Source organism: Aulonocara sp. 'chitande type north' Nkhata Bay, linkage group LG6 (genome assembly GCF_057382095.1).
Source record: "Aulonocara sp. 'chitande type north' Nkhata Bay isolate Kocher_YH1m ecotype deep benthic linkage group LG6, A_spYH_male_GT1.1, whole genome shotgun sequence".
Lineage (NCBI taxonomy): Eukaryota > Metazoa > Chordata > Actinopteri > Cichliformes > Cichlidae > Aulonocara > Aulonocara sp. 'chitande type north' Nkhata Bay.
This window is the reverse complement of record NC_141349.1, coordinates 29,599,170-29,624,848: the sequence shown is the minus strand read 5'-3', so window position 1 is coordinate 29,624,848 and position 25,679 is coordinate 29,599,170. Positions and strand designations below refer to the sequence as shown.

The window sequence follows — 25,679 nt, the reverse complement described above, 5'->3', positions numbered from 1 at the left end:
GCAGCTCAGTCATAGGAACCAACATAAAAGGCAATATCTGCATGAAAAGAAAGGCGGTATGATGATTTCTTTCCATGCGAATTTGTAAATTGGCCTACCTTTACTAACAAAAAGCTTTTGTTCTAGGAGATGGTTCACATCATCATTTCACTTCATATCTCGGAGAAAGAGAAAATGAAGCCTTCATCAGAGTATACTGTCTTCTCAAAAAACTTGCACAAACCTATATTATGGCTAAGTTTACTTGCTACATCATATTTTAATTTGGCTGTTAGAGACAGTATTTCAATAATCACTGAATCCTTTCTGGACTTTCATGACGCCATCAGACGTGGTTGCTGAGTGATACATGACCCGAGGCTCCATGACAGTGCTGAGACTGATCAAAGGACCCAATCACTCAAGTGAAGAGCCAGCTGCATCCATTTCAAAGTCTAGAAAAGAACTGAAAGCTTGTCGAAGAGACATAATTTAAACCAATTAGATAGATTTAGGGGTCTCAAACAGAATCTACTTTAGAGACATGTATCCTCAGCATATCTACATTTCAACTGAGTAAAACAATCTCATGTTTACTTAATCTCTGTTTTGTAGATGATCCGAAAGAGTGCGGGAGAGTTTCAGATGCTTTGGAAATCCAGAATATTGAAAAAAATAATGGAAGTGGCAATAGTAATTTTATTTCGTTCTCCGCCTGCCTTTCATGATAGCAATTGCCTTTGGATGTGTTACACTTTTGAAGTCTCATCTCTCTGATCCGTCCAACTTTCCTCACTGTTCCATTCTAAAGATGTGGGTTTCCATGGCGACAACTCCTCTTTGCAACACAAAGAGATGCAAGATAGCTTCATTGGTCACTACATCCATGAACTCCATGTCCTGTATATATGACTCATTGTGCACTAAAGACCTTTATCTACAAGACCCCACGTCCTGAGAGTACAGTGGCATATGTACGGCTTTGTGTCTCGATATTGAACAACACTGCTGTCATCGATGTCAACTTGTTAGGGCTAGGTTTAGTCATTTTTGCCAAAATCTCAAACACCAATATGCGCTTTCCTTTTACCCAAACCTGTCTTGCCAAAAGCCACCCTCCTTGAGCCTGGCTAGCTTACCAATCATTTAAGAATAATAGAGAGAAATAGATGACTAACTCTTCCTTCACAAACCACCACTATTCAAAAGGTCATACCTATTTGGATCTAGAGTCAGATCACAGGCAACTTCATCCTGACAGAGCTCCCGATTAATGCCAGATTCATTATTGTAGTGTTCATAATGCAAATAACATTATAGCGGTGTCTAGAATCCTGCTGACTCATACACACATATTGAGGAGATGACAATAATCATAGTTCAGTGAAGCATCCTGATATAAACCTGTGGGCTATAGTAGTTTTTTTTTTCCACTTTTACTTTAAGAGAACGTGCTAACTTACTTACAATGACCAGGGTTAGGAGGTTTCTGTCCTTCAAACCCTATGTGAAAATGACAAATAGATACAAATACACTGGGTTGACCTGCAAAGCCAAGACACAGCTAATAAATTAATAATAAAATAAATATAGATGAAGTTGCTTCCTGAATTCCTGGGATGGATAGCTCACTACGCTGTCATTGCTCGACCCATGCTTTAAAGTCCTTCTTGGAGCTAAAAGTGGAAAAAGGAGTCCTGTGGAAGAGCACTGCAGAGGAGCGCTGTCATTTGGCTTTAGTCTACATGATGGAGCACGTAAAGCCACAGCACTCTTTCAGGAGGGTGAGTCCTGTCTTGGTGAGGGGCGAAGACGTCTGCTGAGCCCGGGTGGGTGCCCTTCTGGTTGGCATACCTGTAACACGGTACAGTGAACTGTGTTGTATTTATGTATTGCAAAAGACATCTACATCTGTGTGCACACATACATACACAGCAAGATCAATCACTGTATACTGTATAAATAAGTTCTGATAATTAATGCATTTATGGCAAAGATCATAAGTGCATATCCTGATGCATGCTTAATCAACCAACTAAGGAAATTCCTCAGAAACTGATTCTGTTCATCTGGAAGAAGCGAAACCCAAGTGACAGCAGAATGCAGGTTTCCCCAACTAGCTAAGACTGAAGAAGTCATTTGGACGAAACATTTCTCCCACTGAAAAACGCTGCATCCAGATGAACAGAATCTATTTTTTGGGAACATAAATACATACATTCTTCAGTCAGGTCTAAAGCACAGTCTCAGCACACCCATTTTCCATTTTATCAGTCGATACTTTCAAAAAAGACAACATTTCAGCTTTCATGACTGAATACCTGTCTTCTTCAGATTTCTTGGCAATTTGGACTTCAGAAAATCTGCCATTTCTTTATCTTCCTCTTTCTCCCTGTAAAAATGAATACACATGTAATACTACAATTACAAAGTAAAACACAAAAAAATGACAAAGCTGTTATGACCTAAATTTCCCCCTGTTCCAGGAATATTAAAAAGAAAATCTTTTCCACAGGTATTCTTTCATTATCCAAAGCATCCTTAAAAATCAAGAAGGCTGGTTTTTACTAAAGCAGAGAGATGAAACATCCTCCCCAGACACCCACTAAATAAGCGAGCTAATGCACCTCTGGCAGTTAAGATTTCCTGGCAAAGGTTTCTATACGCTTAGTGCATATTAGTGAATGTCGCAGTCTCATTTTGTGTTATTTGAATACAGCCCAAATGCAAATAAGTGTATATAACTTGGATACTTGCAGTGTTTATTGTATATGGATATATATCATATGTATTTAAAAGTGATATCTAATGAATTATATTCAGTTATATTACTATTAATGTCTCAAAGATAAAAACTCTCGGGTAAAGATCACAGAGAGATTTCTCCTGTGATAAACAGTCCTGATTTTATAAAAGTAAAGTAAAATAACAGAAGAGAGAGCTTTATATTTATGAGCATGGACAACGTGGCCTTGGGCGCTGTCACATGCATCCTCTCCTCTCTGCACCCATTAACGCACTGCCGTTCTCCTTCTTCACGGCTCTCACCTTCCCAGCAGCCCTGCGGCTATTTCACAGCATGCCGTCAGCTGCCAGCAGAAAGCGCTGCTCAGACAAACTAACAGTGTTTTATACACTGTGAGATCAAACCTAGAAAACATGCTTATTATTCTACACGTGGTTGTCCACTCGCAGGCAACGTTAGATTTCAAGCTATGCAAATTAAATGTGAAATGTTTGAACCTGTGAGGATGAATATGCTACTCTGGTAGCAAATTCATCCTCACAGCAAAGCATCTGGGTCAACATTTTAAGATGCATTTATTTTCTATTGCTGCAAAATGGACAAACTGGAAGTCGATTACAGTAGATCTCAAAAACAACATGAACTATTTTGACCTATGGTAAGCCTGCTTTAAACTAATAAGCAATGATGATCCACTATGTGTCATTTCCACATCAGTTGGCTCATTAAACCTATTTCTTTCTTTCTTTCTTTTATTTTTTTTAAATCATCAGGAGCTCCCCTTGCAGAGCTCATTGATGCACCCTGACACATCTTTAATTGAAATGGCTCTCTGCTGTGCGCTCTGTGGGACCCTCTCTGGCAGCAACGCGCCTGAGGAAACATTCAACTTTTTTCATGGGGAGCAAAAGAACTCCTTTGTGGAGACATGCATATTTTGGATGCTGAACTGAGAGAAAAATTTATCAGCATTAGTGACTACTGAGGAGGTGCGAATCTGTGGCTTATCAGTCATTATGAAGATTTTAAGGAGGGATGAAAGATGAAAAAAAACCATATCAAGCTTTTTTCCCTGCATCTACTTCCATGTGATCTGCATATGCATTTGGACTGCATTTTTAATGATTCACTCAGATTTCACGTGTGGAAGTGACCAAAGAACTCCAGTCTAGGCCATCTGTAAATCACTGAGATGAAAGCACACCTGAGACGTTCAAATTCAACATCATCCACGAGGAAATCTCTGGTCTCTACCAGCTTTTGGATCTGCTGTAGCAGCTCTTCCTCCTTCTGCCGGTCATCATTGGACTTGTCATTATCTGGAATAGCACGAAAGAAGACGACATCAGGACTATGTCCCACATTAGCTACTTTGAGTAATATGTTACTGTTTGTGCACGCAGATGAATGAACAGCTAACTATAATAACGCACATGCAAAAATTTTGATTGATCCTTCAGTTGACTTCAATCATTTATAGTTAAGAGTTAAAATGAAACCTATGGAAAAAGCAAGTCAGTATAAAGGCCAGAAGCAAAGGAAACACTTTATCAAGATCTTTAAAACAATGCACCTAACATTGGTTGAGTTCTTGATCAACCATCAGTGGCTACGTTATTTATTGTAAATTGTTTGCTTCATCTGTTAATAAAAAACAGCACTGCAGAGCAGGTTTGGAGAGTCGGATAAGATGTCCATAATTATTTTTGCATCCCTGTTGTTTACTTCCACTTGTTTATGCTAAGCCATAATAAAACTTTTAGATAAAGCATGAATATTAGAAATTTCCTGTCCAGCTGTTTGCCCTGGCTCTTTATGCTAACGTAGCTAAGCACTTGCTGGCTTCAGCTCCAAATGTGTGGTAGTGGAATTGATCTACTCATTCTGTTCTTGGCAACAGAGTGAACAAACCTATTCCCCAATATGTCATCATGATTTTGTTTGTTTGTTTGTTTGTTTGTTTTGGTCCAATAGCAGCAATCATGAACACCCAAAGGACTTCTACCTGGTATGGACACTAATTTGTGAAGCTCCTTCTTCAGACGAGTAATCTCTTTGCAGAGCTGAATGTCATCCATCCTGTTCAGGCATGATGGCGTAAAAGAAACACATGCACACATAAACAGAAAAAGAGCACTTATGTAAGCACTGCAGATGATGAAAATCACAGCACTTTTTACACTACATGTTCCAACATTACTTGTCAGTAACATATTTTGTTTTTTACTAAAGGCTTTTTCTTGTTTTTTTCACATACATATTGCTTCATCCATATATATTGTTAAACAGAATTCATGGTCAGTAGTTTGCCAGGGTATAATGGTTAGGGTTATATTATTTAAAGACAAACCCACTTAAAGAGCTTATTAGACAAATACAGTTCTCATGTAGCCTGGGATAAAGACTAGTGACTCAGAGAATTGATTAATTCAGTCAGAGAAAGGCTTACTAATGGGACTTTACATCATCATTTAGCAGCAAACAGGTATTTGAAACTGATAGTGTCTCTGGAGTAAAAGCAAGCACTCAGTGCAAAATCCTCCAGGCTCTCCAGAGTTTGTGCATAAACCTTCATCCTGCCCCTGAATGTTCATGATGTTCAGCAAGGCCATTACCATCATTACCATCAGCAAGGAGTCATCGTTTGTAATTACCATCTCACTGGGAAATGAGATAATGACCTCATCAAGACATATGGACTTCTTAAGCAACCATTTTCTGTCATGGCAAAAAATAAAAAGAACTGTGCCTGCTGAACAAAAAACCAAAAACATCTTCACCATACACGAAGCACTACTGAATCCCTGGTTGCCATGTCAATAAAATGAGAAAGAGAAATAGGAAAAAAATGAAATTCAAACAGAGAAAGCTTGTTATTGATCTTATATTTAACAAAGGAGGTGACACAATCTTTCTGAGCAGAAATCCCTGAAGCAGGTCTGAGCCAGATAGCCGTTCTCTGTTTCAGTGACCCTTCACAGAATCAGTGTGAGTGGATCATTACTGATAGTGAAGAGGGATGGAAGCCCCTCCGTGCCTTGCTTGTCAAGCAAGAGGCCATCGCATGAACTCTGTATCCTATGAACAGACTTTTATTACAAACCACACACATACACACAGAAAAGGCTACACACACATTCATACATATTACACACATTCATCACTGTCAATAGAAAAAGAGACTCAACGCCACACTTGTCTACCTGTTATGTCAGATCCCATCCTTACATGAGCATCTGATAAAATGGCCAATGGCCAAGAGATGGCGATTTGGAATGGAAACGTAACTTATTAGACAAATAAATAAATAAATAAATAAATAAATCCTGGTATTTGTTTGCATGAGGACCCCTGAAAAAATCTGCTTCAGATTGCTACTCTAGTCTACATGTCCTCCTTATCCACTCTTTCGGTCTTTCAGTCTCCCATTTTTCCATTCGCTTGACTCTTGCTTGCTACTCCACACACGTCACTCCTCGCATTCCCCCTGCCATCTGAGCAGGGCAATTGCCTATCTTCCAGAGGAGTATATGAATAAATATCCATGTATTAGCCAGCTTTGTGGAAGCTGCAGTGGAGCCATTGAAATTGTAATGGGGGTAGTTTAGGGTGTAGCTGATGGGAATTACAGACAAAAAAATTAGAGGAATTATGCCTGAGGTTTTATTTCTGAAACGTGTCCTAAATGATTACACTGCTCTTAATAGGGAAAGCATCACTGCAAATATTATAGGTTGTTTAATTTTTGCACTCATTAAAAACTCTGAATCCTTTATCTTCTTCAGATTTACTACAGAATCTACAAGTTGCCCTCCAGGACTGATGAAGAAAATCAAAAAATTGATTTCAAATAACATTGAGGTGCATTTGAAGCATCTACACTAAAAATGTACACAGTCATCAAGTTTCAAAACTGACTTCTACAAATCTAATTTAAAATTCTAGTACATCCTAGTAAGTAAATTCATGCCACTCGATCAATCAGTTAATTTTTTTAGCAACATTTGAAGGGTAAGTTTGGATAGATTGCCATGGAAATTTGGTTTTAAAATGTTTATGCATCAGCAAAAATAGGCCCTAGATTACAAATGCATGTTAACGTAATATTAGCATGATAACAAAGTGTCAACATCACGCTCAAAGGCAATCCTAACCACATCTCAGGCAGACCATTTTCAAAGATGTGCAGCTTCTGAAAAGAGCCCAAGATGGATATTTACACTCATGCACCACTGTGCAACCTTCTTGCTCTTATTTTTCTGCTTTGCAGAATACAGAAAGTGCACATTCTTGAATAAGTGACTGCTCTCGGTGCAAATTGTGGCACGATGTACAAAACAAAAAGTATATAAATAACTTTACATCGTCCTCTTTTTTATAGGCTTACCATTATACTCAGTGTAATTATCTATTAGATGTAGATTTAAAAAAAGACCCTACTTGTCAATTGTAAGGTTCGATTTCTCATTTTTACACACCTAGTGGTAAAGATTTAACAATAACACAGTTGGATCTCAATTTTTCATGCATTAATTTTACCTTCTGTTGTGCAATTTTAAGCATAATAATACTGACAAAATAAATCATCTGCCAGCTCAACTAAAATCTAACAAGCAATGAATTTTCACACCCACAGCAAACAATGATTTTAAGTCCTCACATGTATCTGAGCTCTGACTCTCTCCTAACCAGGACATCCCTGATCCTCTCAATCTTAAAGAGCTCCCCCTCGATGTCATCCACGGTGATGGTGGAGTCTGCCATGGACACCACGTCGTCCTCTGAAAGAGAGACAGCGAGAGACTTAGTCTTTCTGAACGTTGGACAAAAGACCACACACTGGAAAAAAATACAACATTCCTAACAAGGCATTTAGATTATAGACTCTTCAGTAGGTTAAAACAAGCCACACACAGATTAGTGATGTGTGCACACTTTTGAAGATGATCTACTGTGGCATTTCAGAACCATAACGCATATGAATTTGCATTTTAAACTGTATAAACAGCTGCAGCAGAAACTGCTGCTAGATGAGCAGAAGAGCAGAGTGTCACAGCCAAATTACCATGTGTCAGCAGCTGGCACAACTTGCATGGCTGTCGCCCCCACACACACATAACTGCATACACACAAACACTTTAATTGCATGATGCGTTGGGCCAGGAAGTAAGGCAGTAAAGCTGTCAACCCCTTCCACTGCAGTTTTGTTTACACTGCCATGTTGTGCTGTACAAAGTCTCTAACTGCCTGTCACAATGCATAAAGAAAAAAAAATTCTATTCCATGTTGTTATATTTAATGTTTATTAGTAATATTTCACATCATTTTTTAATTTTGCAGTTGCCTGCTTTTAGAATTTCCACATGTGCTGTTCATAAATAAAATTTACAATCTGTGGTATGTGACTATGTGATATCCTTGTTTTGCATAGACTAGAATACACGTACAACATTTAATACTTTTGTGTGTGCTGTGCTTTAAAGACATTTAATAATTAACTGCTGGCCGCAAAATAACTTACAATGAACGCTAATAGGAAGGAACAATGAAACAATTCTCAAATTATTTTTACAACATGCTGAATTTGTGGCATGTTGTAGCACAGAGATCCTTGATAACTTCCAACAAAAGCCTGATGGCTGATATATAAATAAAAAATAAATAAAGCACGGCTGTGAGGAAAAACACTTTAAGGGTGTTTATTTTGCATAGTTTGCCCACCAGAGGGCATTCTGCAACTTCCTTGCTGGCCACGCTTGTGGAAATGTAAACATAACAACCAGTTGGTCTGAGTAAATGGTCTGTAGCGCTTTACTTGGTCCTAAGGACCCCAAAGCGCTTTACACTATACACAATCATCCACCCACTGGTGATGGCAAGCTACAGTGTAGCCACAGCCACCCTGGGGCGCACTGACAGAGGCGAGGCTGCCGGACACTGGGGCCACCGGGCCCTCTGACCACCACCAGTAGGCATCGGGCGAAGTGTCTTGCCCAAGGACACAACGGCCGACGCTGTGGGAGCTGGGGCTCGAACCGGCAACCTTCCGATTACAAGACGAACGCCCAACTCTTGAGCCACGATCGCCCCATAGCCACGATCGCCCCCAGTAAAGTCGCAGAGCTCTATCGTTTTATTGGCACTTGTTGTGACAATAAAACAAGTTAATTTTTGAATTGCACTGTTATAATATCTTAGCAAGGAGTCATATTCAGTATCTTATTATTACTCCTATCCTATTCCAGTGTTTTTATAAACATATAATAAATATAATAATAAAGGTTATCTTATAACTAACATAATAAATGTTGGATTTCAGGTGTCTGAAAGAAATAAGAAGTAATTGGCCAACATATCAGCTTGTTAAATCACCAAATATCAGTACAGGTATCAGTCTAAATAATCTGACATCTGTCAGGCTCTAGATTTATCATAAGAAATCAACTGTTAAAACATTAACCCACAATAAGAAATTGCAAAACTTGCTGAAAATAGACACAATCTGTCCCAAAGCATCCAGAAAATTTTGTGTGGTACAAAAAGACAGTACTTCATTGAGAGCAGCTGCTGTACACTGTGAGCAGCAGAAGCAGCTTCACTGAACTCAACCAATAAGCAGCTGCTAATTCAAACATTAAACTGCAACAAATTTCTATCAAAACATTTATTTTAGCATGTAGATCAGAAAACACAGGGAAAAACCTAATACAAATCGAAGCTGACCTTTTTAAAAGTAGATGGCTGAAGACCGACAATGACAGCTACTGTGACTTTATAACTGAAACAGGTCACCTCTTGTCTTGAGTTGTTCCTTTTATCAGTGTAGCGGTGCTGGACACCTGTCACTTCCCTGCAGCGAGCAGCCTTACATTATGGGCTGAGAGGAACACAGCCAGGGAGATACCACTTCTGACAGTCTGTCCCTGTTACCTCCCGAGGTCATTAAAGTCTTTCTATATACACACCATCACTCAGTGGAGCTTTATTATGGAATCTCTATTCAAGCCTCAATTAGCCCTGGGGTGGGGCAGAGCTGTCTAGGTTCAAAGTGCAGTAAAAACACTTATTCTGCACTAGTCTGACAAAAAAGCAGAATAGAAATTCAAACTCCAGGGTGACTTCAGGGTAAAAGCATTAACCATACTTCACGATAACTGCAGGTTTACATGGACTCACATTGCTATGAAAGATTAGCTTGTTTTGTTTTGTTTTTTGCTGCATAAGAGACATCTGTGCGACATCACAGATGTGCGACTGGTCTTTTGTGTTTCAATATAATCATTTTTCCCCCCAGCAATTTGGTTCTACTGTCTTACTTAAAAACTGTAAAAACTAGAAATTTGTGTCATGAGGTTTCAAAAAAAGCATTTTGACCTTTGAGCCAGTGTGCTTTCTCACTTTATTTCCAACTATAGAGAATAGGAACTACTCTGACTGTCTATGGAGCCAGGAGGCAATTAGCTCAGCTTATAGCTAACACTTGAAGCGCAGGGAAATCAGTGTTTAACTGAAGCAATCTGTTTCAGTCTCTTTACCTGCTGTGCCAACTGTGCTCTTCTTGTTATCAAAATTACAGACATGAAATGTCTGCAGTAAAAAGGTGACAATGGATTGTAAAAAAATTAAGTTAAGTGTTCAACCTGTTTTTTCATCTTTTTGACATGGTCACAGCAGTGTGTGCATTTTTCCAAACATTTAGTGAGGCCATTAGCTTTAAGTTAGAAAGCTTTATTGTGGCATGATCGGAGGACTTCACACTTAGTTTTGGGGGTTTAGGTTTCAGTTAGGTGTAGGTAAGTGTTCAGTTTTGGTTCTTAGATGGGATATATAAGGTTTAGATATGGGGATTAAAAAGTGTGTTATTATGGCATAGAGGCAAGTGAAAGAAAAACATAATAGTCGCTAACAGGACACAGCAGAGTATTTAATCAGCTGGTCACCTGGGTTTTACATAAATGAAATTCACTACTCTGCTGAACTTTCAGAAATCTACACTCCTACCTTGAGAGCTTCCCAGTCTCTCAGTCATTTTCAAACACTGTTTAAAACCTACTTATTCTCACTCTCTTTCAATTCTAGTTGAACAGGGCACTCTGACTTGTATTAACACAGCCTTATTTACTTTATTTGATCATTTTTAGTGTATATTTACTGTTGATGTAGTGATGTATGAATACAGTACAGCACTTTGGTCAGCTGACATTATTTTAAAATAAGCTACAAAAATAAAACTGACTTGTCACAAAAAGACATTGCAGCCACTTTGAAGATAAATATTACAGACAATTCACTACATGTATGCCTACTCTGGTGTTGGCCAGAGGGGCCAATGGCGCGATATGGCAGCCTCGCTTCTGTCAGTCTGCCCCAGGGCAGCTGTGGCTACAACTGTAGCTTGCCTCCACCAGTGTGTGAATGTGAGAGTGAATGAATAGTGGAATTGTACAGCGCTTTGAGGTTCTCGAAAAGCGCTATATAAATGCAATCCATTATTATTATTATTATTATTATTACTCAAAAACTCGCTGAAGCTTCTTTTTTAAACACGATTATGGATTTTCCTATCTGGGTTAAACACTATAATGTGTCCTGATGTCGTGGAAAACTCTTGGGTTGCTTTTGTAGTGTGCTTTGGGTCATTATCCATTTGCACTGTGAAGTGTGTCCAGTTAGTTTAGCAGCATTTGGACAAATCTGAGCAGAGAGTATAGCCCTGCACACTTCAGAAATCATCCTGTTACTTCTGTCAGGAGTCACATCATCAAAAAACACTCGTAACCTGATCCCACTGGCGTTACAAGCCCAAGCCATAACACTGCCTCCACCATGTTTGACAGATGATGCGGTATACTTTGGATCAAAGATGTACTTTTCTTTTTGCATCATTATAGTGCAAAAAAGGACTTCTTTTCAGAACTGCACAGTGTCTTTTACATTTTTTCCTGACAAAACCTAATTTGGTCTTCCTGTTCTCATATATAAGCAGTGGTGTGCACCTCGTTGTAAACCCTCTGTATTTCCATTTGTGATCGTGGGCCTTTACAATGGTACGTCCACCTGTTGACTTGGTTAAATGTTGTGAAGTTTTTTTTCTCAACCATGGAAATTTCTCTGTCACTATGAATAGGGATTTTCCCATCTGTTTTTAACACTGTATCGTATCCTGAGGTCAGATCTATTATTACATGGGTTGTTAACAAGTCAAATGCACTTTGAATTATATCAGTAGACACAATATGCTCTGCTGCAAAGGCTCTCTAAGACAAGTAATTTTGCCACTGAGCAGTTATGACTCATCACTCGACTTCCTTTACACCTTCTCTCCGTTCTCTCACTCTCACTGCTAGTGTTTCTCATCTGCCTTTGCTTCGCCTCACTCTGTATCTCTCCTACTCTGCCCTGCCCTTCTTTTCATCTAAACCCCTAAAGATGTGAATTAAATTATGAGCTCAGTTTTACTCTTTTCTTTGACTCCAACTTTCTCTCTTACACTGCCCTGATACGTTCTATGCCTAATGAGGCAAACCATCATACTGACAGACAGATCAGCCTGATTAGAGACCCCAAGGCAAACACAGAGGAGAGAGGGGTGGGAAAATCATTTAGTTTAGAGGAAAAACATAGAGGGCTTAACAGAGAGTCTGCAATAAAAAAAGACATTACAATAAAAAAATAAAAATAAAAACAGAAATGCTGCTAATTAACAGTTAAAGTCACTTTCCTTGAAAATAAATTTTCACTTGCCTTTTTTTCCATTCATTATTTGAGTACTAGACTGTTATTCAGACAAATCAAGTCACTGGGCATTATTAATGATTATTAAAAATTGAATTAATGTCATAATGAGGCATAAATGAGTTATCTTTTTAGTTACTAATAGATGATGCCAGCGTCCTGCCAAGACCCACATGTGGGCTATTATTCCTTATTTGAATAGCTGGTCTCTAAGTAACCTCACCTTACTTTTAATTAAGCAAGGAAACAAACAGGCACACACACACACACACACACACACACACACACACATACGGGTCTATGTGGTATGGCGGGACTATACTACGTCAATCCGCCCGGTGGTGGTTTAAGTGGACTACCCTTTTGAAAGGACTTAGAGCCAAGGGAGCGAGGTTAAAGTGTTCGAAAAAATCTGAAAAAAATTTGGGTCACTTCAGACCTCATACACTCCCTATAGAAGTCTAGATACACTGATACACACCAACCAGACTCTATTGTGTTTTCTGGAGACATTGTCCACTTGACAACAATGTGTTTTATGAGGTCCAAAAAAAACAATATTGGGTCTTTAAAGGGACAATGATGTAATATGTAAATAGCTCATCATTACCATGAATACACATCTGACAGGACACAGGATTACTGGAACATCATTTTATTAGTGTTCTTGGATCTGAACATTAATTTTAACCATAAATAAAAAAAGAAATCTATGGACAAAAATGCCCACGCTTCCCACAGAAATATAAAAATATAGAAAACAGAAAAATTAAAAACATTTAAAATGAATTTTAATAGTTTAAAGGTAAATATTAAGGGGAGAAAATATGCATTTATAATTTTTTATTTTAAATATAACCCGTCAAAAAAAAACCTAAATAAATTAAATGTAAAAATTATGAAATACAAACTACTTCTGTATTTAACAAGAACTTTTTTTTCTTTAAACAGAACATCAGTGTTAACAACAATTGGCAATCTGACCAAGATGTAAAACCACAGCTCTCTAAACAGTTATTTTAGTTCATTTTTTTCTGCCTTTTTGCAGTTAATCCTCTGTTTCTTACAAAATCTCTTATGTTTTGAACTGTTCTTCCTGCCAACACCGGATCTTCTACCAATTTGCAATGACTGCATTCATTTTTGGTGGCTAGTTTCCCTTCGTTTATGTGGTCTTTAAAATGCCTCATCACTGCAGCAACCTCAGCCTTGGACCACATGTTTTTGGGAGCTCTTCGGGAATTGTGGGATTGAGCAGCATTTTTCTCTGGAAGATATATAAAGTAGTAGTAGTTAAAACAAACAAAAAACCAAACAAAAAAAAACAAAAAACATTTGGTGGTTAAAAGAATGGATGCTACCCTGTACTAACTTCTGAAATGTGTTGCTACCATCAATATCAAAACGAGCTAAAATTCTCTTTGAAAATTTATCAAATTTCTAAAATGAGACATTTAGTGTTCCGCTGTGAATAAAAGACTGAATAAAAAGTTGAATAAAAGTCTCTTGATGCATGCTCAATCATCCAGGTAAGTAAATCCCAAAACGTTGATTCTGTTAATCTGGACGTAGCGTTTTCAGTGGGAGAAACATTTTGTCACTCATCCAAGTGACTTTTTGCCACCACTCTGCAGTTTGCCATATGTTGCAAAGTGATGAAACAATAATAAGCTTAGAGAACCAACTGCACCCCTTACCTTCAGAGGGAGCAGCAGTCTCACTTGCTGCAGGCATTGTGAGTGGTCCTTCATCTGCTGATTACACAATTTGATTAAGTTTTAATATTTGTAACAAACATTTTATCCACAGAAACCAAGCTAGTGGTAACTTACCACAATCTACAGTGTCTTGGAGCTGCGCTGTGTTTGTGGAATCAGCTACTGCATGTACAGGCTCACTGGTGCCACACGCCAACATTGTGAGTGCTGTGTCATCATCATCTGATTCACTCTCACTGTCCTTTGTTTCAGCATCACTTAATGCAATTTCATCTGAGAAATTGTGGGAAAACCCCCCCAAAAAACCAAACACAAACCCCCCAAAAACCTCACATTAACAACGAGATATGACAAAATACAGAACAAATACTGGAAATTATAGTACATAGTTTTACTATTTAAGGCCACCACTCTGCAGTTTGCCAAATGTTGCAAAGTGATGAAACAATAGACTTCAAGAACCTTAAATCATGGACATTTAACAGAATGGTCTGTGCTTTTAGGTTTTAATTCTGTTGATAAAGCATAATATTCAACTACTGCCCTAATATTTGCTCCTTTCAATACAAACCTTCTATTTTGATCTCATCCAGTGATTTCCCCTGGATCTGGGAAAGTTGTCCTTTTTCCAGTGTTAAAAGCAGTTTGGAAATCTTGGCCAGCTGTGTTGTGGGAACTGGTAATCTGTAGAATTCGCGGTGAACGCGGATATCATGACCCAGGAAATCTGCAACCTGATCAAGTTCGTTGTTTTTCAAATTAAGGACTTGTGAGAGTGTGGCAACATGTTTTCTGAGCTGTGTCGATCTTAGATACTCAGGCTGCTTTGCTCCACACTGGTGTGCATGAACACGCAAGGAGTCCATTCCTCTGTAATGACTCATTGATCGGGGTCTTGCAAAGAGGTAGATATTAGTGGCACAAATACCACAGTCAGGCCTCCTACTAACCAGTAGTGACAGAGCATCCAGCATGCTTGGTGTTAGCAGAACTGGAACATTTCTGTCCCTTTTTCCCATTATTTCTATTCTACAGAAATAGTTACAGAGTCTCTGTTCCATTTCTGAGAGCCCCATGGCAACATCTGTGTGGAGTGCTGTTTTGTCTCTTTCAAGAAAACTTTTGAGGCGCATCTTTGAAACCTCTCCAGAACGTCTTCGGTTGAACACAATGATTTGTGAGAGTGTAACTTGTGCAAGTTGGGCATAATTCTGAGCTGTGGCTTCGTTCTCCAAGCTGCAAAAGGCACTTTCTGCAGATTTTTGAAGGTAGTGATGGAGAATCCGAACATCTTCTGTAAAGGGCAATGTTGATGGCTTGTTAAACTTTGCCTCACTCAATGTGTTCAAGGCACGGTGAGACACCATCTCAGACCATTTGGAGACATACAACTTCTTGAACGCATCAGTGGACTTGATTAGGGCTTCATCCTCTGTCATGAGGGCACGACAATGGATAATGTCAGACATTTTATGCAGTGTATGTCCCAGTTTCAGCGCAAGGCTTGGAGTTTTGTATGACAGTGTCTCTTCATCAAAACCTGAAACTTTCTTTACTGCTTGCACAACTCTCTGGAAATTAGCAGGCTTAATAGCTTCTTCCATGTTATGCACTGAGAATTCTGTGCGCAGACACAACAACAAACGTCCCGCTTCACGAAGCTTCTGTCGTATATAATCATACTTTGTAGGGTCTTGTCCATGTTTATTGTAGAGGGACTGGGCAAACTGAATAACAGTAAAGTCATTTCGCACAGCTGAGGCAATCTCATCTTGTTTCATAACAGCAAGAACCTTCCAGACTCCACTTGACACCTGCGGATAACACTGAGACTCCAGAGTTAAAGCCAGGCCGAGTACTTTGGTTCTTCCAGGTTCTTTATCCGTGTCATCTTTTGGTTTGTTAGGACATCTGCGGACATGTCTCCAAAGATCCTTGCGAACATACATCCCTTGACAATAAAAGCAATGAGCAAACTTTCCCTCTACTGCTTTAATCTTGGGTCTTCTCTTCACTTTCAGTGGTCCCACTCCACCATGCAAAACTGCAGCATTATGCTTAAAATTTCCCTTATTTCTCAATTTCTCTAACAGACTTTTACGCTCGTTTGAGTCTCTAGGCAGGGAAAATGCATGCACAACATCAGGAGCCGTTTTGTGCGTTTTCAGGTGGCGGGAAATTTTAGCTTGTGGTTTGCCACAAAAATAGCAGTAATTTCTTTTACTTAAAGTCATTTTTTCTGATTCAGTTTCGCAAAGCTCACTTTTATCTTGTGGCTTGTCCTTTGTCAAGTTGTGGATTAAATTCGTTGAATCTGATTGTTCATGCGCTTTGGAGATGTCATCTTGGCATAGCAGACCTTTTGATGTGCTTGGCAATAATGAGATGTCTTCATCTGAATCTTCATCATATGACTCTGAATCTGGCACATATTCTTCTTCTGATATGCTGTGGTTGCCATCATCATCGCTTGATATTTGATCCAGAACTGAATGTGGCAATCCATCCTCCCCTGAATATTCAGAAATTTCTTCTTTCTGGAATGTAAGAACAAAAGTTTTTTTAATTGATCAATACTTTAGACAGGTAAAAAATAAACTGAAAAAAAGTCAAGCCAAATATGAATGGGATACACACCTGTGTTGACTGGTGGCAATTCTGATTTGCCAATTTTGCAAGGCAAGATTTGTGCCAGACCCCTAAACAAACTGAAACACATTTTGATAGACTTAATTTAGCTTTGCAGTTCTATTTAAGTGAAGTAGTTTTTTGTCAAAGCATTGCAGTAATGTCAAATGCTGAAAAAACAAAAAAAAAAAAACAAAACTGTTCACATTAAGGATATTTTAATGACTACACATACACTGCTAATCCCCCTCCCCCCCCCAAAAAAGGACATCCCAGATGTGAATGAAGGAATTATTCTTATTAAATACTTTGTTCTTTAGGTAGTTGAGTGGCATGAAAGTGTGTAGTTGAATGTGTGTGGCCTCCAGATGCCTGTACGACTTCCCTACAATGCCTGGGCATGCTCGGGATGAGGTGGCGGATGGTCTCCTGAAGGATCTCCTCCAAGACCTGGACTAAAGCATCTGCCAACCCCTGGACAGTTTGTGGTGGATGGAGTGAGACATGATGTCCCAGATGTGCTCAATTGGATTCAGGTCTGGGGAACAGGCGGGCCAGTCCATAGCATCAATGCCTTTGTCATGGAGGAACTGCTGACATACTCCAGCCACATGAGGCCCAGTGTCGTCTCGCATTAGGTGGACCCCAGGGCCAAATGCACCAGCATGTGGTCTCACAAAGGGTCCGAGGACCTCATCTTGTTACCCAATGACAGTCAGGCTCTCTGGCAGGCACAGAAATGCCACCCCTCACCATTACTGACCCACTGCCAATATGATCATGCTGGAGGATGTTGCAGGCAGCAGAACATTCCCCACGGCATCTCCAGACTGTCACGTGCTCAGTTTGAACCTCCTTTCAGCTGTGAGGAGCATAGGGTGCCCGTGCTGAAGTTGCCAAACTTTGTGTTTTCTGGCAAATGCCAAACATCCTGCATGGTGTTGGACTGCAAGCTCAATCCCCACCTGTGGATGCTGGACCCTCAAGCCACCCTCATGAAGTCAGTTTCTGACCATTTGAGCAGACAGATGCACATTTGTGGCCTGTTTGAGGTCATTTTGCAGGGCTCCTCTTGTTCCTCCTTGCACAAAGGTGGAGGTAGCGGTCCTGCTGCTGGGTTGTTGCCCTCCTATGGCCTACTCCACATCCAGGTAGCACCTCCATGCTCTGGACACTACACTAACAGACACAGCAAACCTTCTTGCCACAGCTCACATTGATGTGCTACGCTAGATGAGCTGCACTACCTGAGCCCCTTGTGTGGGTTGTAGACTGTCTCATGCTACCACTAAAATGAAATCACCGCCAGCATTCAAAAGTGACCATAACATCAGCCAGAAAGCATAGGTGCTGAGAAGTGGTCTGTGGTCACCACCTGCAGAACCAGTCCTTTATTATGGTGAATTGACTATAATTTCCACTTGTTGTCTACTCTATTTGCAAAACAGCATGTGAAACTGGTTGTCAGTGTTACTTCCTAAGTGAACAGTTTGATTTCACAGAAGTGTGACTGACTTGGAGTAACATCGCATTGTTTAAGTGTTCCCTTTATTATTTTGAGCAGTTTATGTTATGGAATGGGGAATTGAGGACAATCCCAAGTATACCATTTTTACAAGGTCCTGCACCAATGAGGTAATACTGCATTTCTTTAATTAGACGTGACCACCCATTAATTAAAAAGGGAGCAGTGTTCATTTCAGCACGTCTTAACTTGTTGAACTCTATTAATGCTTTTTACTATACACTGTACCTATTCACTAAATGTCTCACCTTTGCACTTAAAGCCAAGCCACTTGAGGGAGGAAACCGGTCCCACACACTGAATGCACTTGTCCAAAGATGATATTGTTGTGCACACCAGACGATGATTGTGACACTGTTAGCAAAATATTGCAACATTTATTTGTTTTGGACAGTTGGAAAGGTGTGTTTTCAATTCAGTTGCAGATATCAACTAATAAACTTCGTCCATGTAAATCACATCACACCCAGGTGACTGCCAAACACACACACACACACACAGCATCCATAAAGAATGATGATAGATTAAATTATTAGTTCATTAAGTGGTACACTGGATTATATTTACCCTTTCAGGCTCTGGATGTTTCAGGTCCAGATCATTGTTTGGAAAGCTGTTTGGTTGCGGCTTTAGGCAGCTCACAGTCTTCTGAATCTGGCTGGTCTCAGTCTTCGTGTGTAACAGATAGAGAATGAAGACAAAAGAACAGTAATCTGACAGTTACTAAAAATGCATCACTCAAGAGGATGAATAGACCATTTCACTATCGGCAAATAGCGTAAGGTACACATCGTGCATGAGAAACATTCATTAAAATCTGTCCTAGGTCAATGTTACCTCTTCAAAATCTTGCACTGAAGAAGAATGCATGGCTTCTGAGCCTTGCTGAGGCATTTCTTCATCAAGATCCTGCAACAAAGAAAAGATGGCACAAAGATTAGACCAAGTGCTCTTCTTGCAACTGTACTGGGCAGGCCTGTGCTTCTGTCTTTAATTTGCGTGTGTGTGTGTGTGTGTGTGTGTGTGTGTGTGGGGGGGGGGGGGGGGGGGGGCTTTTCACTCAAGAAATGTTTTCTTCTGAAAAAAACTACTGGCTACAATAGTTAACAACTGATTCCTTTGCAATCATCCACCCTCTTCCACTTATCCTTATCAGGATTGTGGGGTAGCAGTTTTGGGGCCTATACCAGCTACCATAGGGCAGTACAACCTGGACAGATCACCAGTCTAACATGGAAGGACAAGCATTTGCATTCACACCAAAGGGCAGTTTTGAATCACCAGTTAACCTAACCCCATAAGCTACATCTTTGGACTGTGGGAAGAAGCCAGAGTACACAGCGAGAGAGCCCATGCACTACCAGCAGTAAAAAGTGCCTAAAACAAGTTAAGTTGTATAGTACTATCTATCTTAATGTTCAAGCCTGAGTTTCAAACCACATAGAAACAAAGCACATGTAGTCAGTTCTGCATGCTGTAGGTCAAACTGTCAAGAAATACGAGAAGACCCCTCCTAAAACCAGAGTGATGTCACCATGAAGCAAACTTTGACGGAGTCTCCCAATAACAGTGTGGTCCTCCTAAGTCACATTTGGGTGGTTAACACACACACACACACACACTCAGATGTTATCCAGACTTGCACTTTGAAACAATGAAAAGGACCTACAAGCCACAGTCCATGTAAATCACATCACACCCAGGTGACTGCCAAACACAAACACACACACAGCATCCATAAAGAATGATGATAGATTAAATTATTAGTTCATTAAGTGGTACACTGGATTATATTTACCCTTTCAGGCTCTGGATGTTTCAGGTCCAGATCATTGTTTGGAAAGCTGTTTGGTTGCGGCTTTAGGCAGCTCACAGTCTTCTGAATCTGGCTGGTCTCAGTCTTCGTGTGTAACAGATAGAGAATGAAGACAAAAGAACAGTAATCTGACAGTTACTAAAAATGCATCACTCAAGAGGATGAATAGACCATTTCACTATCGGCAAATAGCGTAAGGTACACATCGTGCATGAGAAACATTCATTAAAATCTGTCCTAGGTCAATGTTACCTCTTCAAAATCTTGCACTGAAGAAGAATGCATGGCTTCTGAGCCTTGCTGAGGCATTTCTTCATCAAGATCCTGCAACAAAGAAAAGATGGCACAAAGATTAGACCAAGTGCTCTTCTTGCAACTGTACTGGGCAGGCCTGTGCTTCTGTCTTTAATTTGCATGTGTGTGTGTGTGTGTGTGTGTGTGGGGGGGGGGGGGGGGGGGGGGGGGGGGGGCCTTTCCACTCAAGAAATGTTTTCTTCTGAAAAAAATACTGGCTACAATAATTAACAACTGATTCCTTTGCAATCATCCATCCTCTTCCACTTATCCTTATCAGGATTGTGGGGTAGCAGTTTTGGGGCCTATACCAGCTACCATAGGGCAGTACAACCTGGACAGATCGCCAGTCTAACATGGAAGGACAAGCATTTGCATTCACACCAAAGGGCAGTTTTGAATCACCAGTTAACCTAACCCCATAAGCTACATCTTTGGACTGTGGGAAGAAGCCAGAGTACACAGCCAGAGAGAGCCCATGCATTACAGCAGTAAAAAGTGCCTAAAACAAGTTAAGAAGTTGTATAGTACTATCTATCTTAATGTTCAAGCCTGAGTTTCAAAAAATTTCAACATAGAAACAAAGCACATGCAGTCAGCTCTGCATGCTGTAGGTCAAACTGTCAAGACATACGAGAAGACCCCTCCTAAAACCAGAGTGATGTCACCATGAAGCAAACTTTGACGGAGTCCCCCAATAACAGTGTGGTCCTCCTAAGTCACATTTGGGTGGTTAACACACACACACACACACACACACACTCAGATGTTATCCAGACTTGCACTTTGAAACAATGAAAAGGACCTACAAGCCACGGTCCATGTAAATCACATCACACCCAGGTGACTGCCAAACACACACACACACACAGCATCCATAAAGAATGATGATAGATTAAATTATTAGTTCATTAAGTGGTACACTGGATTATATTTACCCTTTCAGGCTCTGGATGTTTCAGGTCCAGATCATTGTTTGGAAAGCTGTTTGGTTGCGGCTTTAGGCAGCTCACAGTCTTCTGAATCTGGCTGGTCTCCGTCTTCGTGTGTAACAGATAGAAAATGAATATACAGTGCATTTTTGAAGAGGCTTTTGAAACATTAAATAAACTGTATGAGAAAGATAAGTTTCAAGCTATTGTCTTTAAAATATTCACTGTCATGTATAGAGAATTTAAGGCCCTATGATTAAGAGACAAATAGTCAGTGTGATTTCTTTATTTTTTAAGCCATTGCTAAAGGAGTAAAACAATCACCTGTAGCAGCAACGAACTGTCACTAGGGCCCATTTATCTTCAAGGGACAAAATTTAAAATGAATCTAACTAAAGAGGCTACACAGCAAAATCTCCAGTGTTAAATTAACACTAGAGAGTGTCTATATGGGTCCACACAACACTGTTGAGTGTTGAATTAACACTTTTGACAGTGTTATATGTTTAAAAGTAACCTAGTCAGTTTTGAAGATTAACAAAGACTAACACTGAGCAGTGCTGATTTTCTAACACTGGAATATTTCTAACATTTTGAGTTATTTTCCAGTGTTAGAAAATCAGCACTGCTCAGTGTTAGCCATTGTTAATCTTCAAAACTGACTAGGTTACTTTTAAACATATAACACTGTCAAAAGTGTTAATTTAACACTCAACAGTGTTGTATTTAACACTCAGAGGTGTGGACCCTTATAGACACTCTCCAGTGTTAATTTAACACTGGAGATTTTGCTGTGTAGAATCACATTAAACATCAATCACTGTTAAAATTTAGAAACCGAAAGCCATTTTTTATTTCTGCATACCTGCTGATATTTTTTTAGTGCTTTTAGAGGGCTTTGATGTGGCAGCCATCACAATTGCCTGTTTTCCATTAGTACCTACCCCTGTTTTTCCAGTAGGTTATAGTACCATGTAGTTTTTCAGTAACTACTGCACCAAGGTTCCAAGTGATCCAAAGTGATCAGAAAATTTGACATAGACTGAATGCCACCAGGTGGCTGGTCAATGGTGTCACTCGATAAGTTATGAGTGCGCCTCCTTCGTGAAAATCCAAGCCATCATTTTTGAAACTCTGAAATGTTTGAAATAGCGACCAAAATTAACAGCGTGATCCCTGAATTGAACACTAAAGTATAGACTGAGCAGCAGGCATTTTGTCACCTTGACGTCCATGCTTGCTGTGGCATTTATATCACTGGATGCTCGGCTGCATTGCTATAGTTACCCCAGGCACAGTAGGTGATACTCAATTTCAGTGAAAAACTAGATGCCCTAAGTCACGTTAAGCCAATTTGAGTAGGTACAAATGTAAAAATGGCTTAGGGTATGCAATTTATCAGTTCCAAAAAGTACAATTGTAGAAATACCTTGCATCTCCAGAGCCAATCCGAGTCACCATAATTATAGTCTATTTCTTCGCCTGGACTTATGTCTCTGCTTGCAAATAAGCATAGATGGGGCTTTCCATTGATATTTAATATTTTCATCTTAGCACTTGGACTGATGTGGTTGTCGTTGACAAGTCTGCCTAATGACCCATCTTCTTGAGATGCATCCACACTGTGGGGTTAGGCAAAAAAGTATTAGCTTAACTAGTTAGTTAGGAAGCTTTTTTTTTTCATAAATCAAAAGCAATGTGTCATTTAATCTTAATCAAACTACACTGATATAATACGCACCACCAGAGTTTTCCATCAAACTTGAATTCAAACATGAACACCTTCAGGCTGTCATGATAAACTCTGTGTCTCCGCTCACATTCTTCTTTTGTTATGAGTTTACCTCTGTATTCCAAAAGAAAGTCTCCTTTTTGGAATGGAACAGTCGTGAAAATGCCCCGACCTGAATTGCAGAGGCATACCAAGTGAGTGACAAAAGACAAAGTGACAAACTCCAAATCTAATCCAAACTAAAGACCAACTTACCTTTGAAGGCATTTATGTAGTGGATATCAAGTCCCAGTTTGTCCCTTCCAGCAGAAACATGACAGACTGCATCCTCCCGTGGAGGAATGCGTCTCCTTCGCATGTTCTCCTGTACGATTGGCTGTATTACCAAAGCATATAAAGTATTACGATTATCGTCATCATTGTCATCATCATCAGTAGTAGCAGAACTAGCAGTAGTGTAGTTTACAGCATAAACACAGCTGACTTATTCATAGTGCTAATTTATGCCTTCTTTTAAAATGTTAAAGGCCTAGTACTCAAAATGGCGACATGTGACATTTCTGTAATGGCGACTGCAGAGAGTGATACAAGTACTGAGAAAGCTTAGGCATCAAAACTGTAAGAAGTTTTTTCTTCAGGCATATAAATAAATACACGACTAAATACACTTATACCCTTGCTTTTATTTTAGGGCTGTCAGCAGAATGACAGACATTGGACAAACTGCCCGAAATTAGCTAACAGCGACATCAGGGATTTTGACTCAGACTGCGCTGGTTTAATTGTTAATCGCGTTAGTCGCGATGTCGGCATTAACACGTTTAAGCCACAATAATGCTTTAACACCGAGTAAATCCTAACACGGGTTAGCCCGCTTTATCGCGTTGACGCGGTTAGTCGTCAGCCCTATTTTATTTACTCAATGACAAACGCTGGGGCCGTTTTACTTCTTCAAAGACTCACTAACAGTCCATAAAGCATAAATTAAACCAGTTTAATATAGGCCTGTGCACCTATAATTTCATATAGTATTAAAGTCATGGTGCATTTTACATTAAAAAAGGCTTACCTTTGTGTTTTTAATCCGTCTTCGTATTGCCGTCGACATACACTTGTTAAAGGGCACGCGCGCGAAAGTTGTGGCGCCGTTTCCTGTAGGTACCGCCTATATATATAGCCTACCAATCACAATGACTTCCGGCCGTGTGTATTGAAAATGTGTATTAAATTGCAGTACCTACACACATCCACTCTAACTCGAAACGTCGCTGTGCAATACACTGGAATACACAAAAATCAGGTGAGGGGTATAGGTGGACTTTTAAGAAAATCAGAAAATCTTTTAATTATAGTTTAATAAATGAATTTACACTACAGTTTAAGCAAATACAGGTCAAAAGATAAATAATGACCTCATAAGAAGTAGAAAAAATTATTATTTAGACACTTAAAAATGCATTTACAAGTCATGTTTTAGGGGGACACATGAATACACAGCAAAAAGTCGAAATGTCCCCGGAGCCCAGGTACAGCGCAGGTCAAATGTCAATCCATACCACATAGACGCACTCACACACACACACACACACACACACACACACACACTGCCACTCAATAGACACCTGTGGATTCTTGACATTTTCTGAGCTGCAGCTTGTTCTGCTACTGGATAAATACATTGATCTGATCTATCAGTGCTGAAAACACTCCCAATTAATTGTTAGGGCCTATTATTGTGTGTTTTACAAATTTACCCATATATTTAGATTACATAGTTGTATAAACACAAGAAATAAACTTTACATAATGCATGTTTGTTAAACGAGGAACGTATGCTAATAAGCGCAAAATGATATAAATATATTCAAAGACAATGCTGTTTTTTAATATGCTCGATACATTAAATTATTACATTTAATCTGTTTTTTTTTCCTTTTGTGTGTGTACAAAGCTAATGAGGTCACCACAAGTTCACCGAACAGTTAAGACAGGAGATACTATTTGTAGCAATGCAATGCTAATGAGAACATTTCACACTAAAACCAGAATGCACAGAATTTAGTAATGCTGCAGTAAACTCAAAACACATACACACTTAAGACGTCATTTAAACGTGACTGACATTATCGAAAAGTAATTATAAACCAGCAATTGTTTACTAGATAACCTGCTTTGTGGGTGTCTCTGCTCCATTCAGTGCGCTCCAGTGAACCGTACTGATGCTTCTTATCCATCGGTCCAACAGCTGCTCCTCTATTCTCTGTGCTTCCAATCGCAGAGGCTGGGGAACAGCAAAGACAGCTACAGGGGAGGGTCTCGCAGTTGTTGTGCTTCATTAAGTCATCGCCAGTCAGTCAACAACCTGCTGAGGCAGAGACAGCGAGATGCTTCAGTGATCTCCACCCGCTCCGACAGGTGACGTGTGTGTGCGCGTTTGCAGCCTGCTAGTGTTACTACCTGGTCAACGCAAACGCGGATTGATAGCAAATAAATAGCGTCATCTGGTGGCACGTCACAGTGGGTTTATCATTGAAACAATCGATATGTGATTGAAGCCCAGACTTTTAGATTAAA

General features: G+C 39.7%; 2 protein-coding genes across 2 annotated transcripts; both read right to left on the bottom strand.

Moving 5' to 3' along the window:
* pik3r6a (phosphoinositide-3-kinase regulatory subunit 6a) lies at positions 1-25,532 on the bottom strand. The gene is made up of 6 exons (XM_086296192.1): positions 25,273-25,532; positions 7,386-7,506; positions 4,731-4,804; positions 3,930-4,044; positions 2,301-2,371; positions 1-1,833 (listed from the first exon to the last, which is right to left on the bottom strand). Exons 1-6 carry the CDS (start codon positions 25,439-25,441, stop codon positions 1,721-1,723), a joined length of 663 nt encoding a protein of 220 aa, XP_086152318.1. The 5' UTR covers positions 25,442-25,532; the 3' UTR covers positions 1-1,720.
* LOC147328063 (uncharacterized) lies at positions 13,100-24,691 on the bottom strand. Its single transcript, XM_086297344.1, has 12 exons — positions 24,175-24,691; positions 23,361-23,481; positions 23,115-23,277; positions 22,803-22,995; positions 21,395-21,481; positions 18,899-18,997; positions 18,580-18,685; positions 16,816-16,886; positions 14,750-16,715; positions 14,293-14,451; positions 14,158-14,214; positions 13,100-13,727 (listed from the first exon to the last, which is right to left on the bottom strand). Exons 1-12 carry the CDS (start codon positions 24,211-24,213, stop codon positions 13,480-13,482), a joined length of 3,309 nt encoding a protein of 1,102 aa, XP_086153470.1. The 5' UTR covers positions 24,214-24,691; the 3' UTR covers positions 13,100-13,479.
* Positions 25,533-25,679: the final 147 nt, after the last annotated feature.

What these genes read in the sequence shown, in the direction of transcription:
- LOC147328063 (XM_086297344.1), bottom strand. Translation starts at nt 24,213, where the DNA reads ATGTCGACGGCAATACGAAGACGGATTAAAAACACAAAG. An exon ending in ATTGCCACCAGTCAACACAG is followed by an intron (nt 16,716 to 16,815) that starts GTGTGTATCCCA and finishes CTTACATTCCAG; the next exon opens with AAAGAAGAAATTTCTGAATA. An exon ending in GACTGCTGCTCCCTCTGAAG is followed by an intron (nt 13,728 to 14,157) that starts GTAAGGGGTGCA and finishes TATATCTTCCAG; the next exon opens with AGAAAAATGCTGCTCAATCC.
- pik3r6a (XM_086296192.1), bottom strand. Translation starts at nt 25,441, where the DNA reads ATGAAGCACAACAACTGCGAGACCCTCCCCTGTAGCTGTCTTTGCTGT. An exon ending in CAAATTAGTGTCCATACCAG is followed by an intron (nt 4,045 to 4,730) that starts GTAGAAGTCCTT and finishes GTGCTATTCCAG; the next exon opens with ATAATGACAAGTCCAATGAT. An exon ending in GTTGAATTTGAACGTCTCAG is followed by an intron (nt 2,372 to 3,929) that starts GTGTGCTTTCAT and finishes TCATTTTTACAG; the next exon opens with GGAGAAAGAGGAAGATAAAG.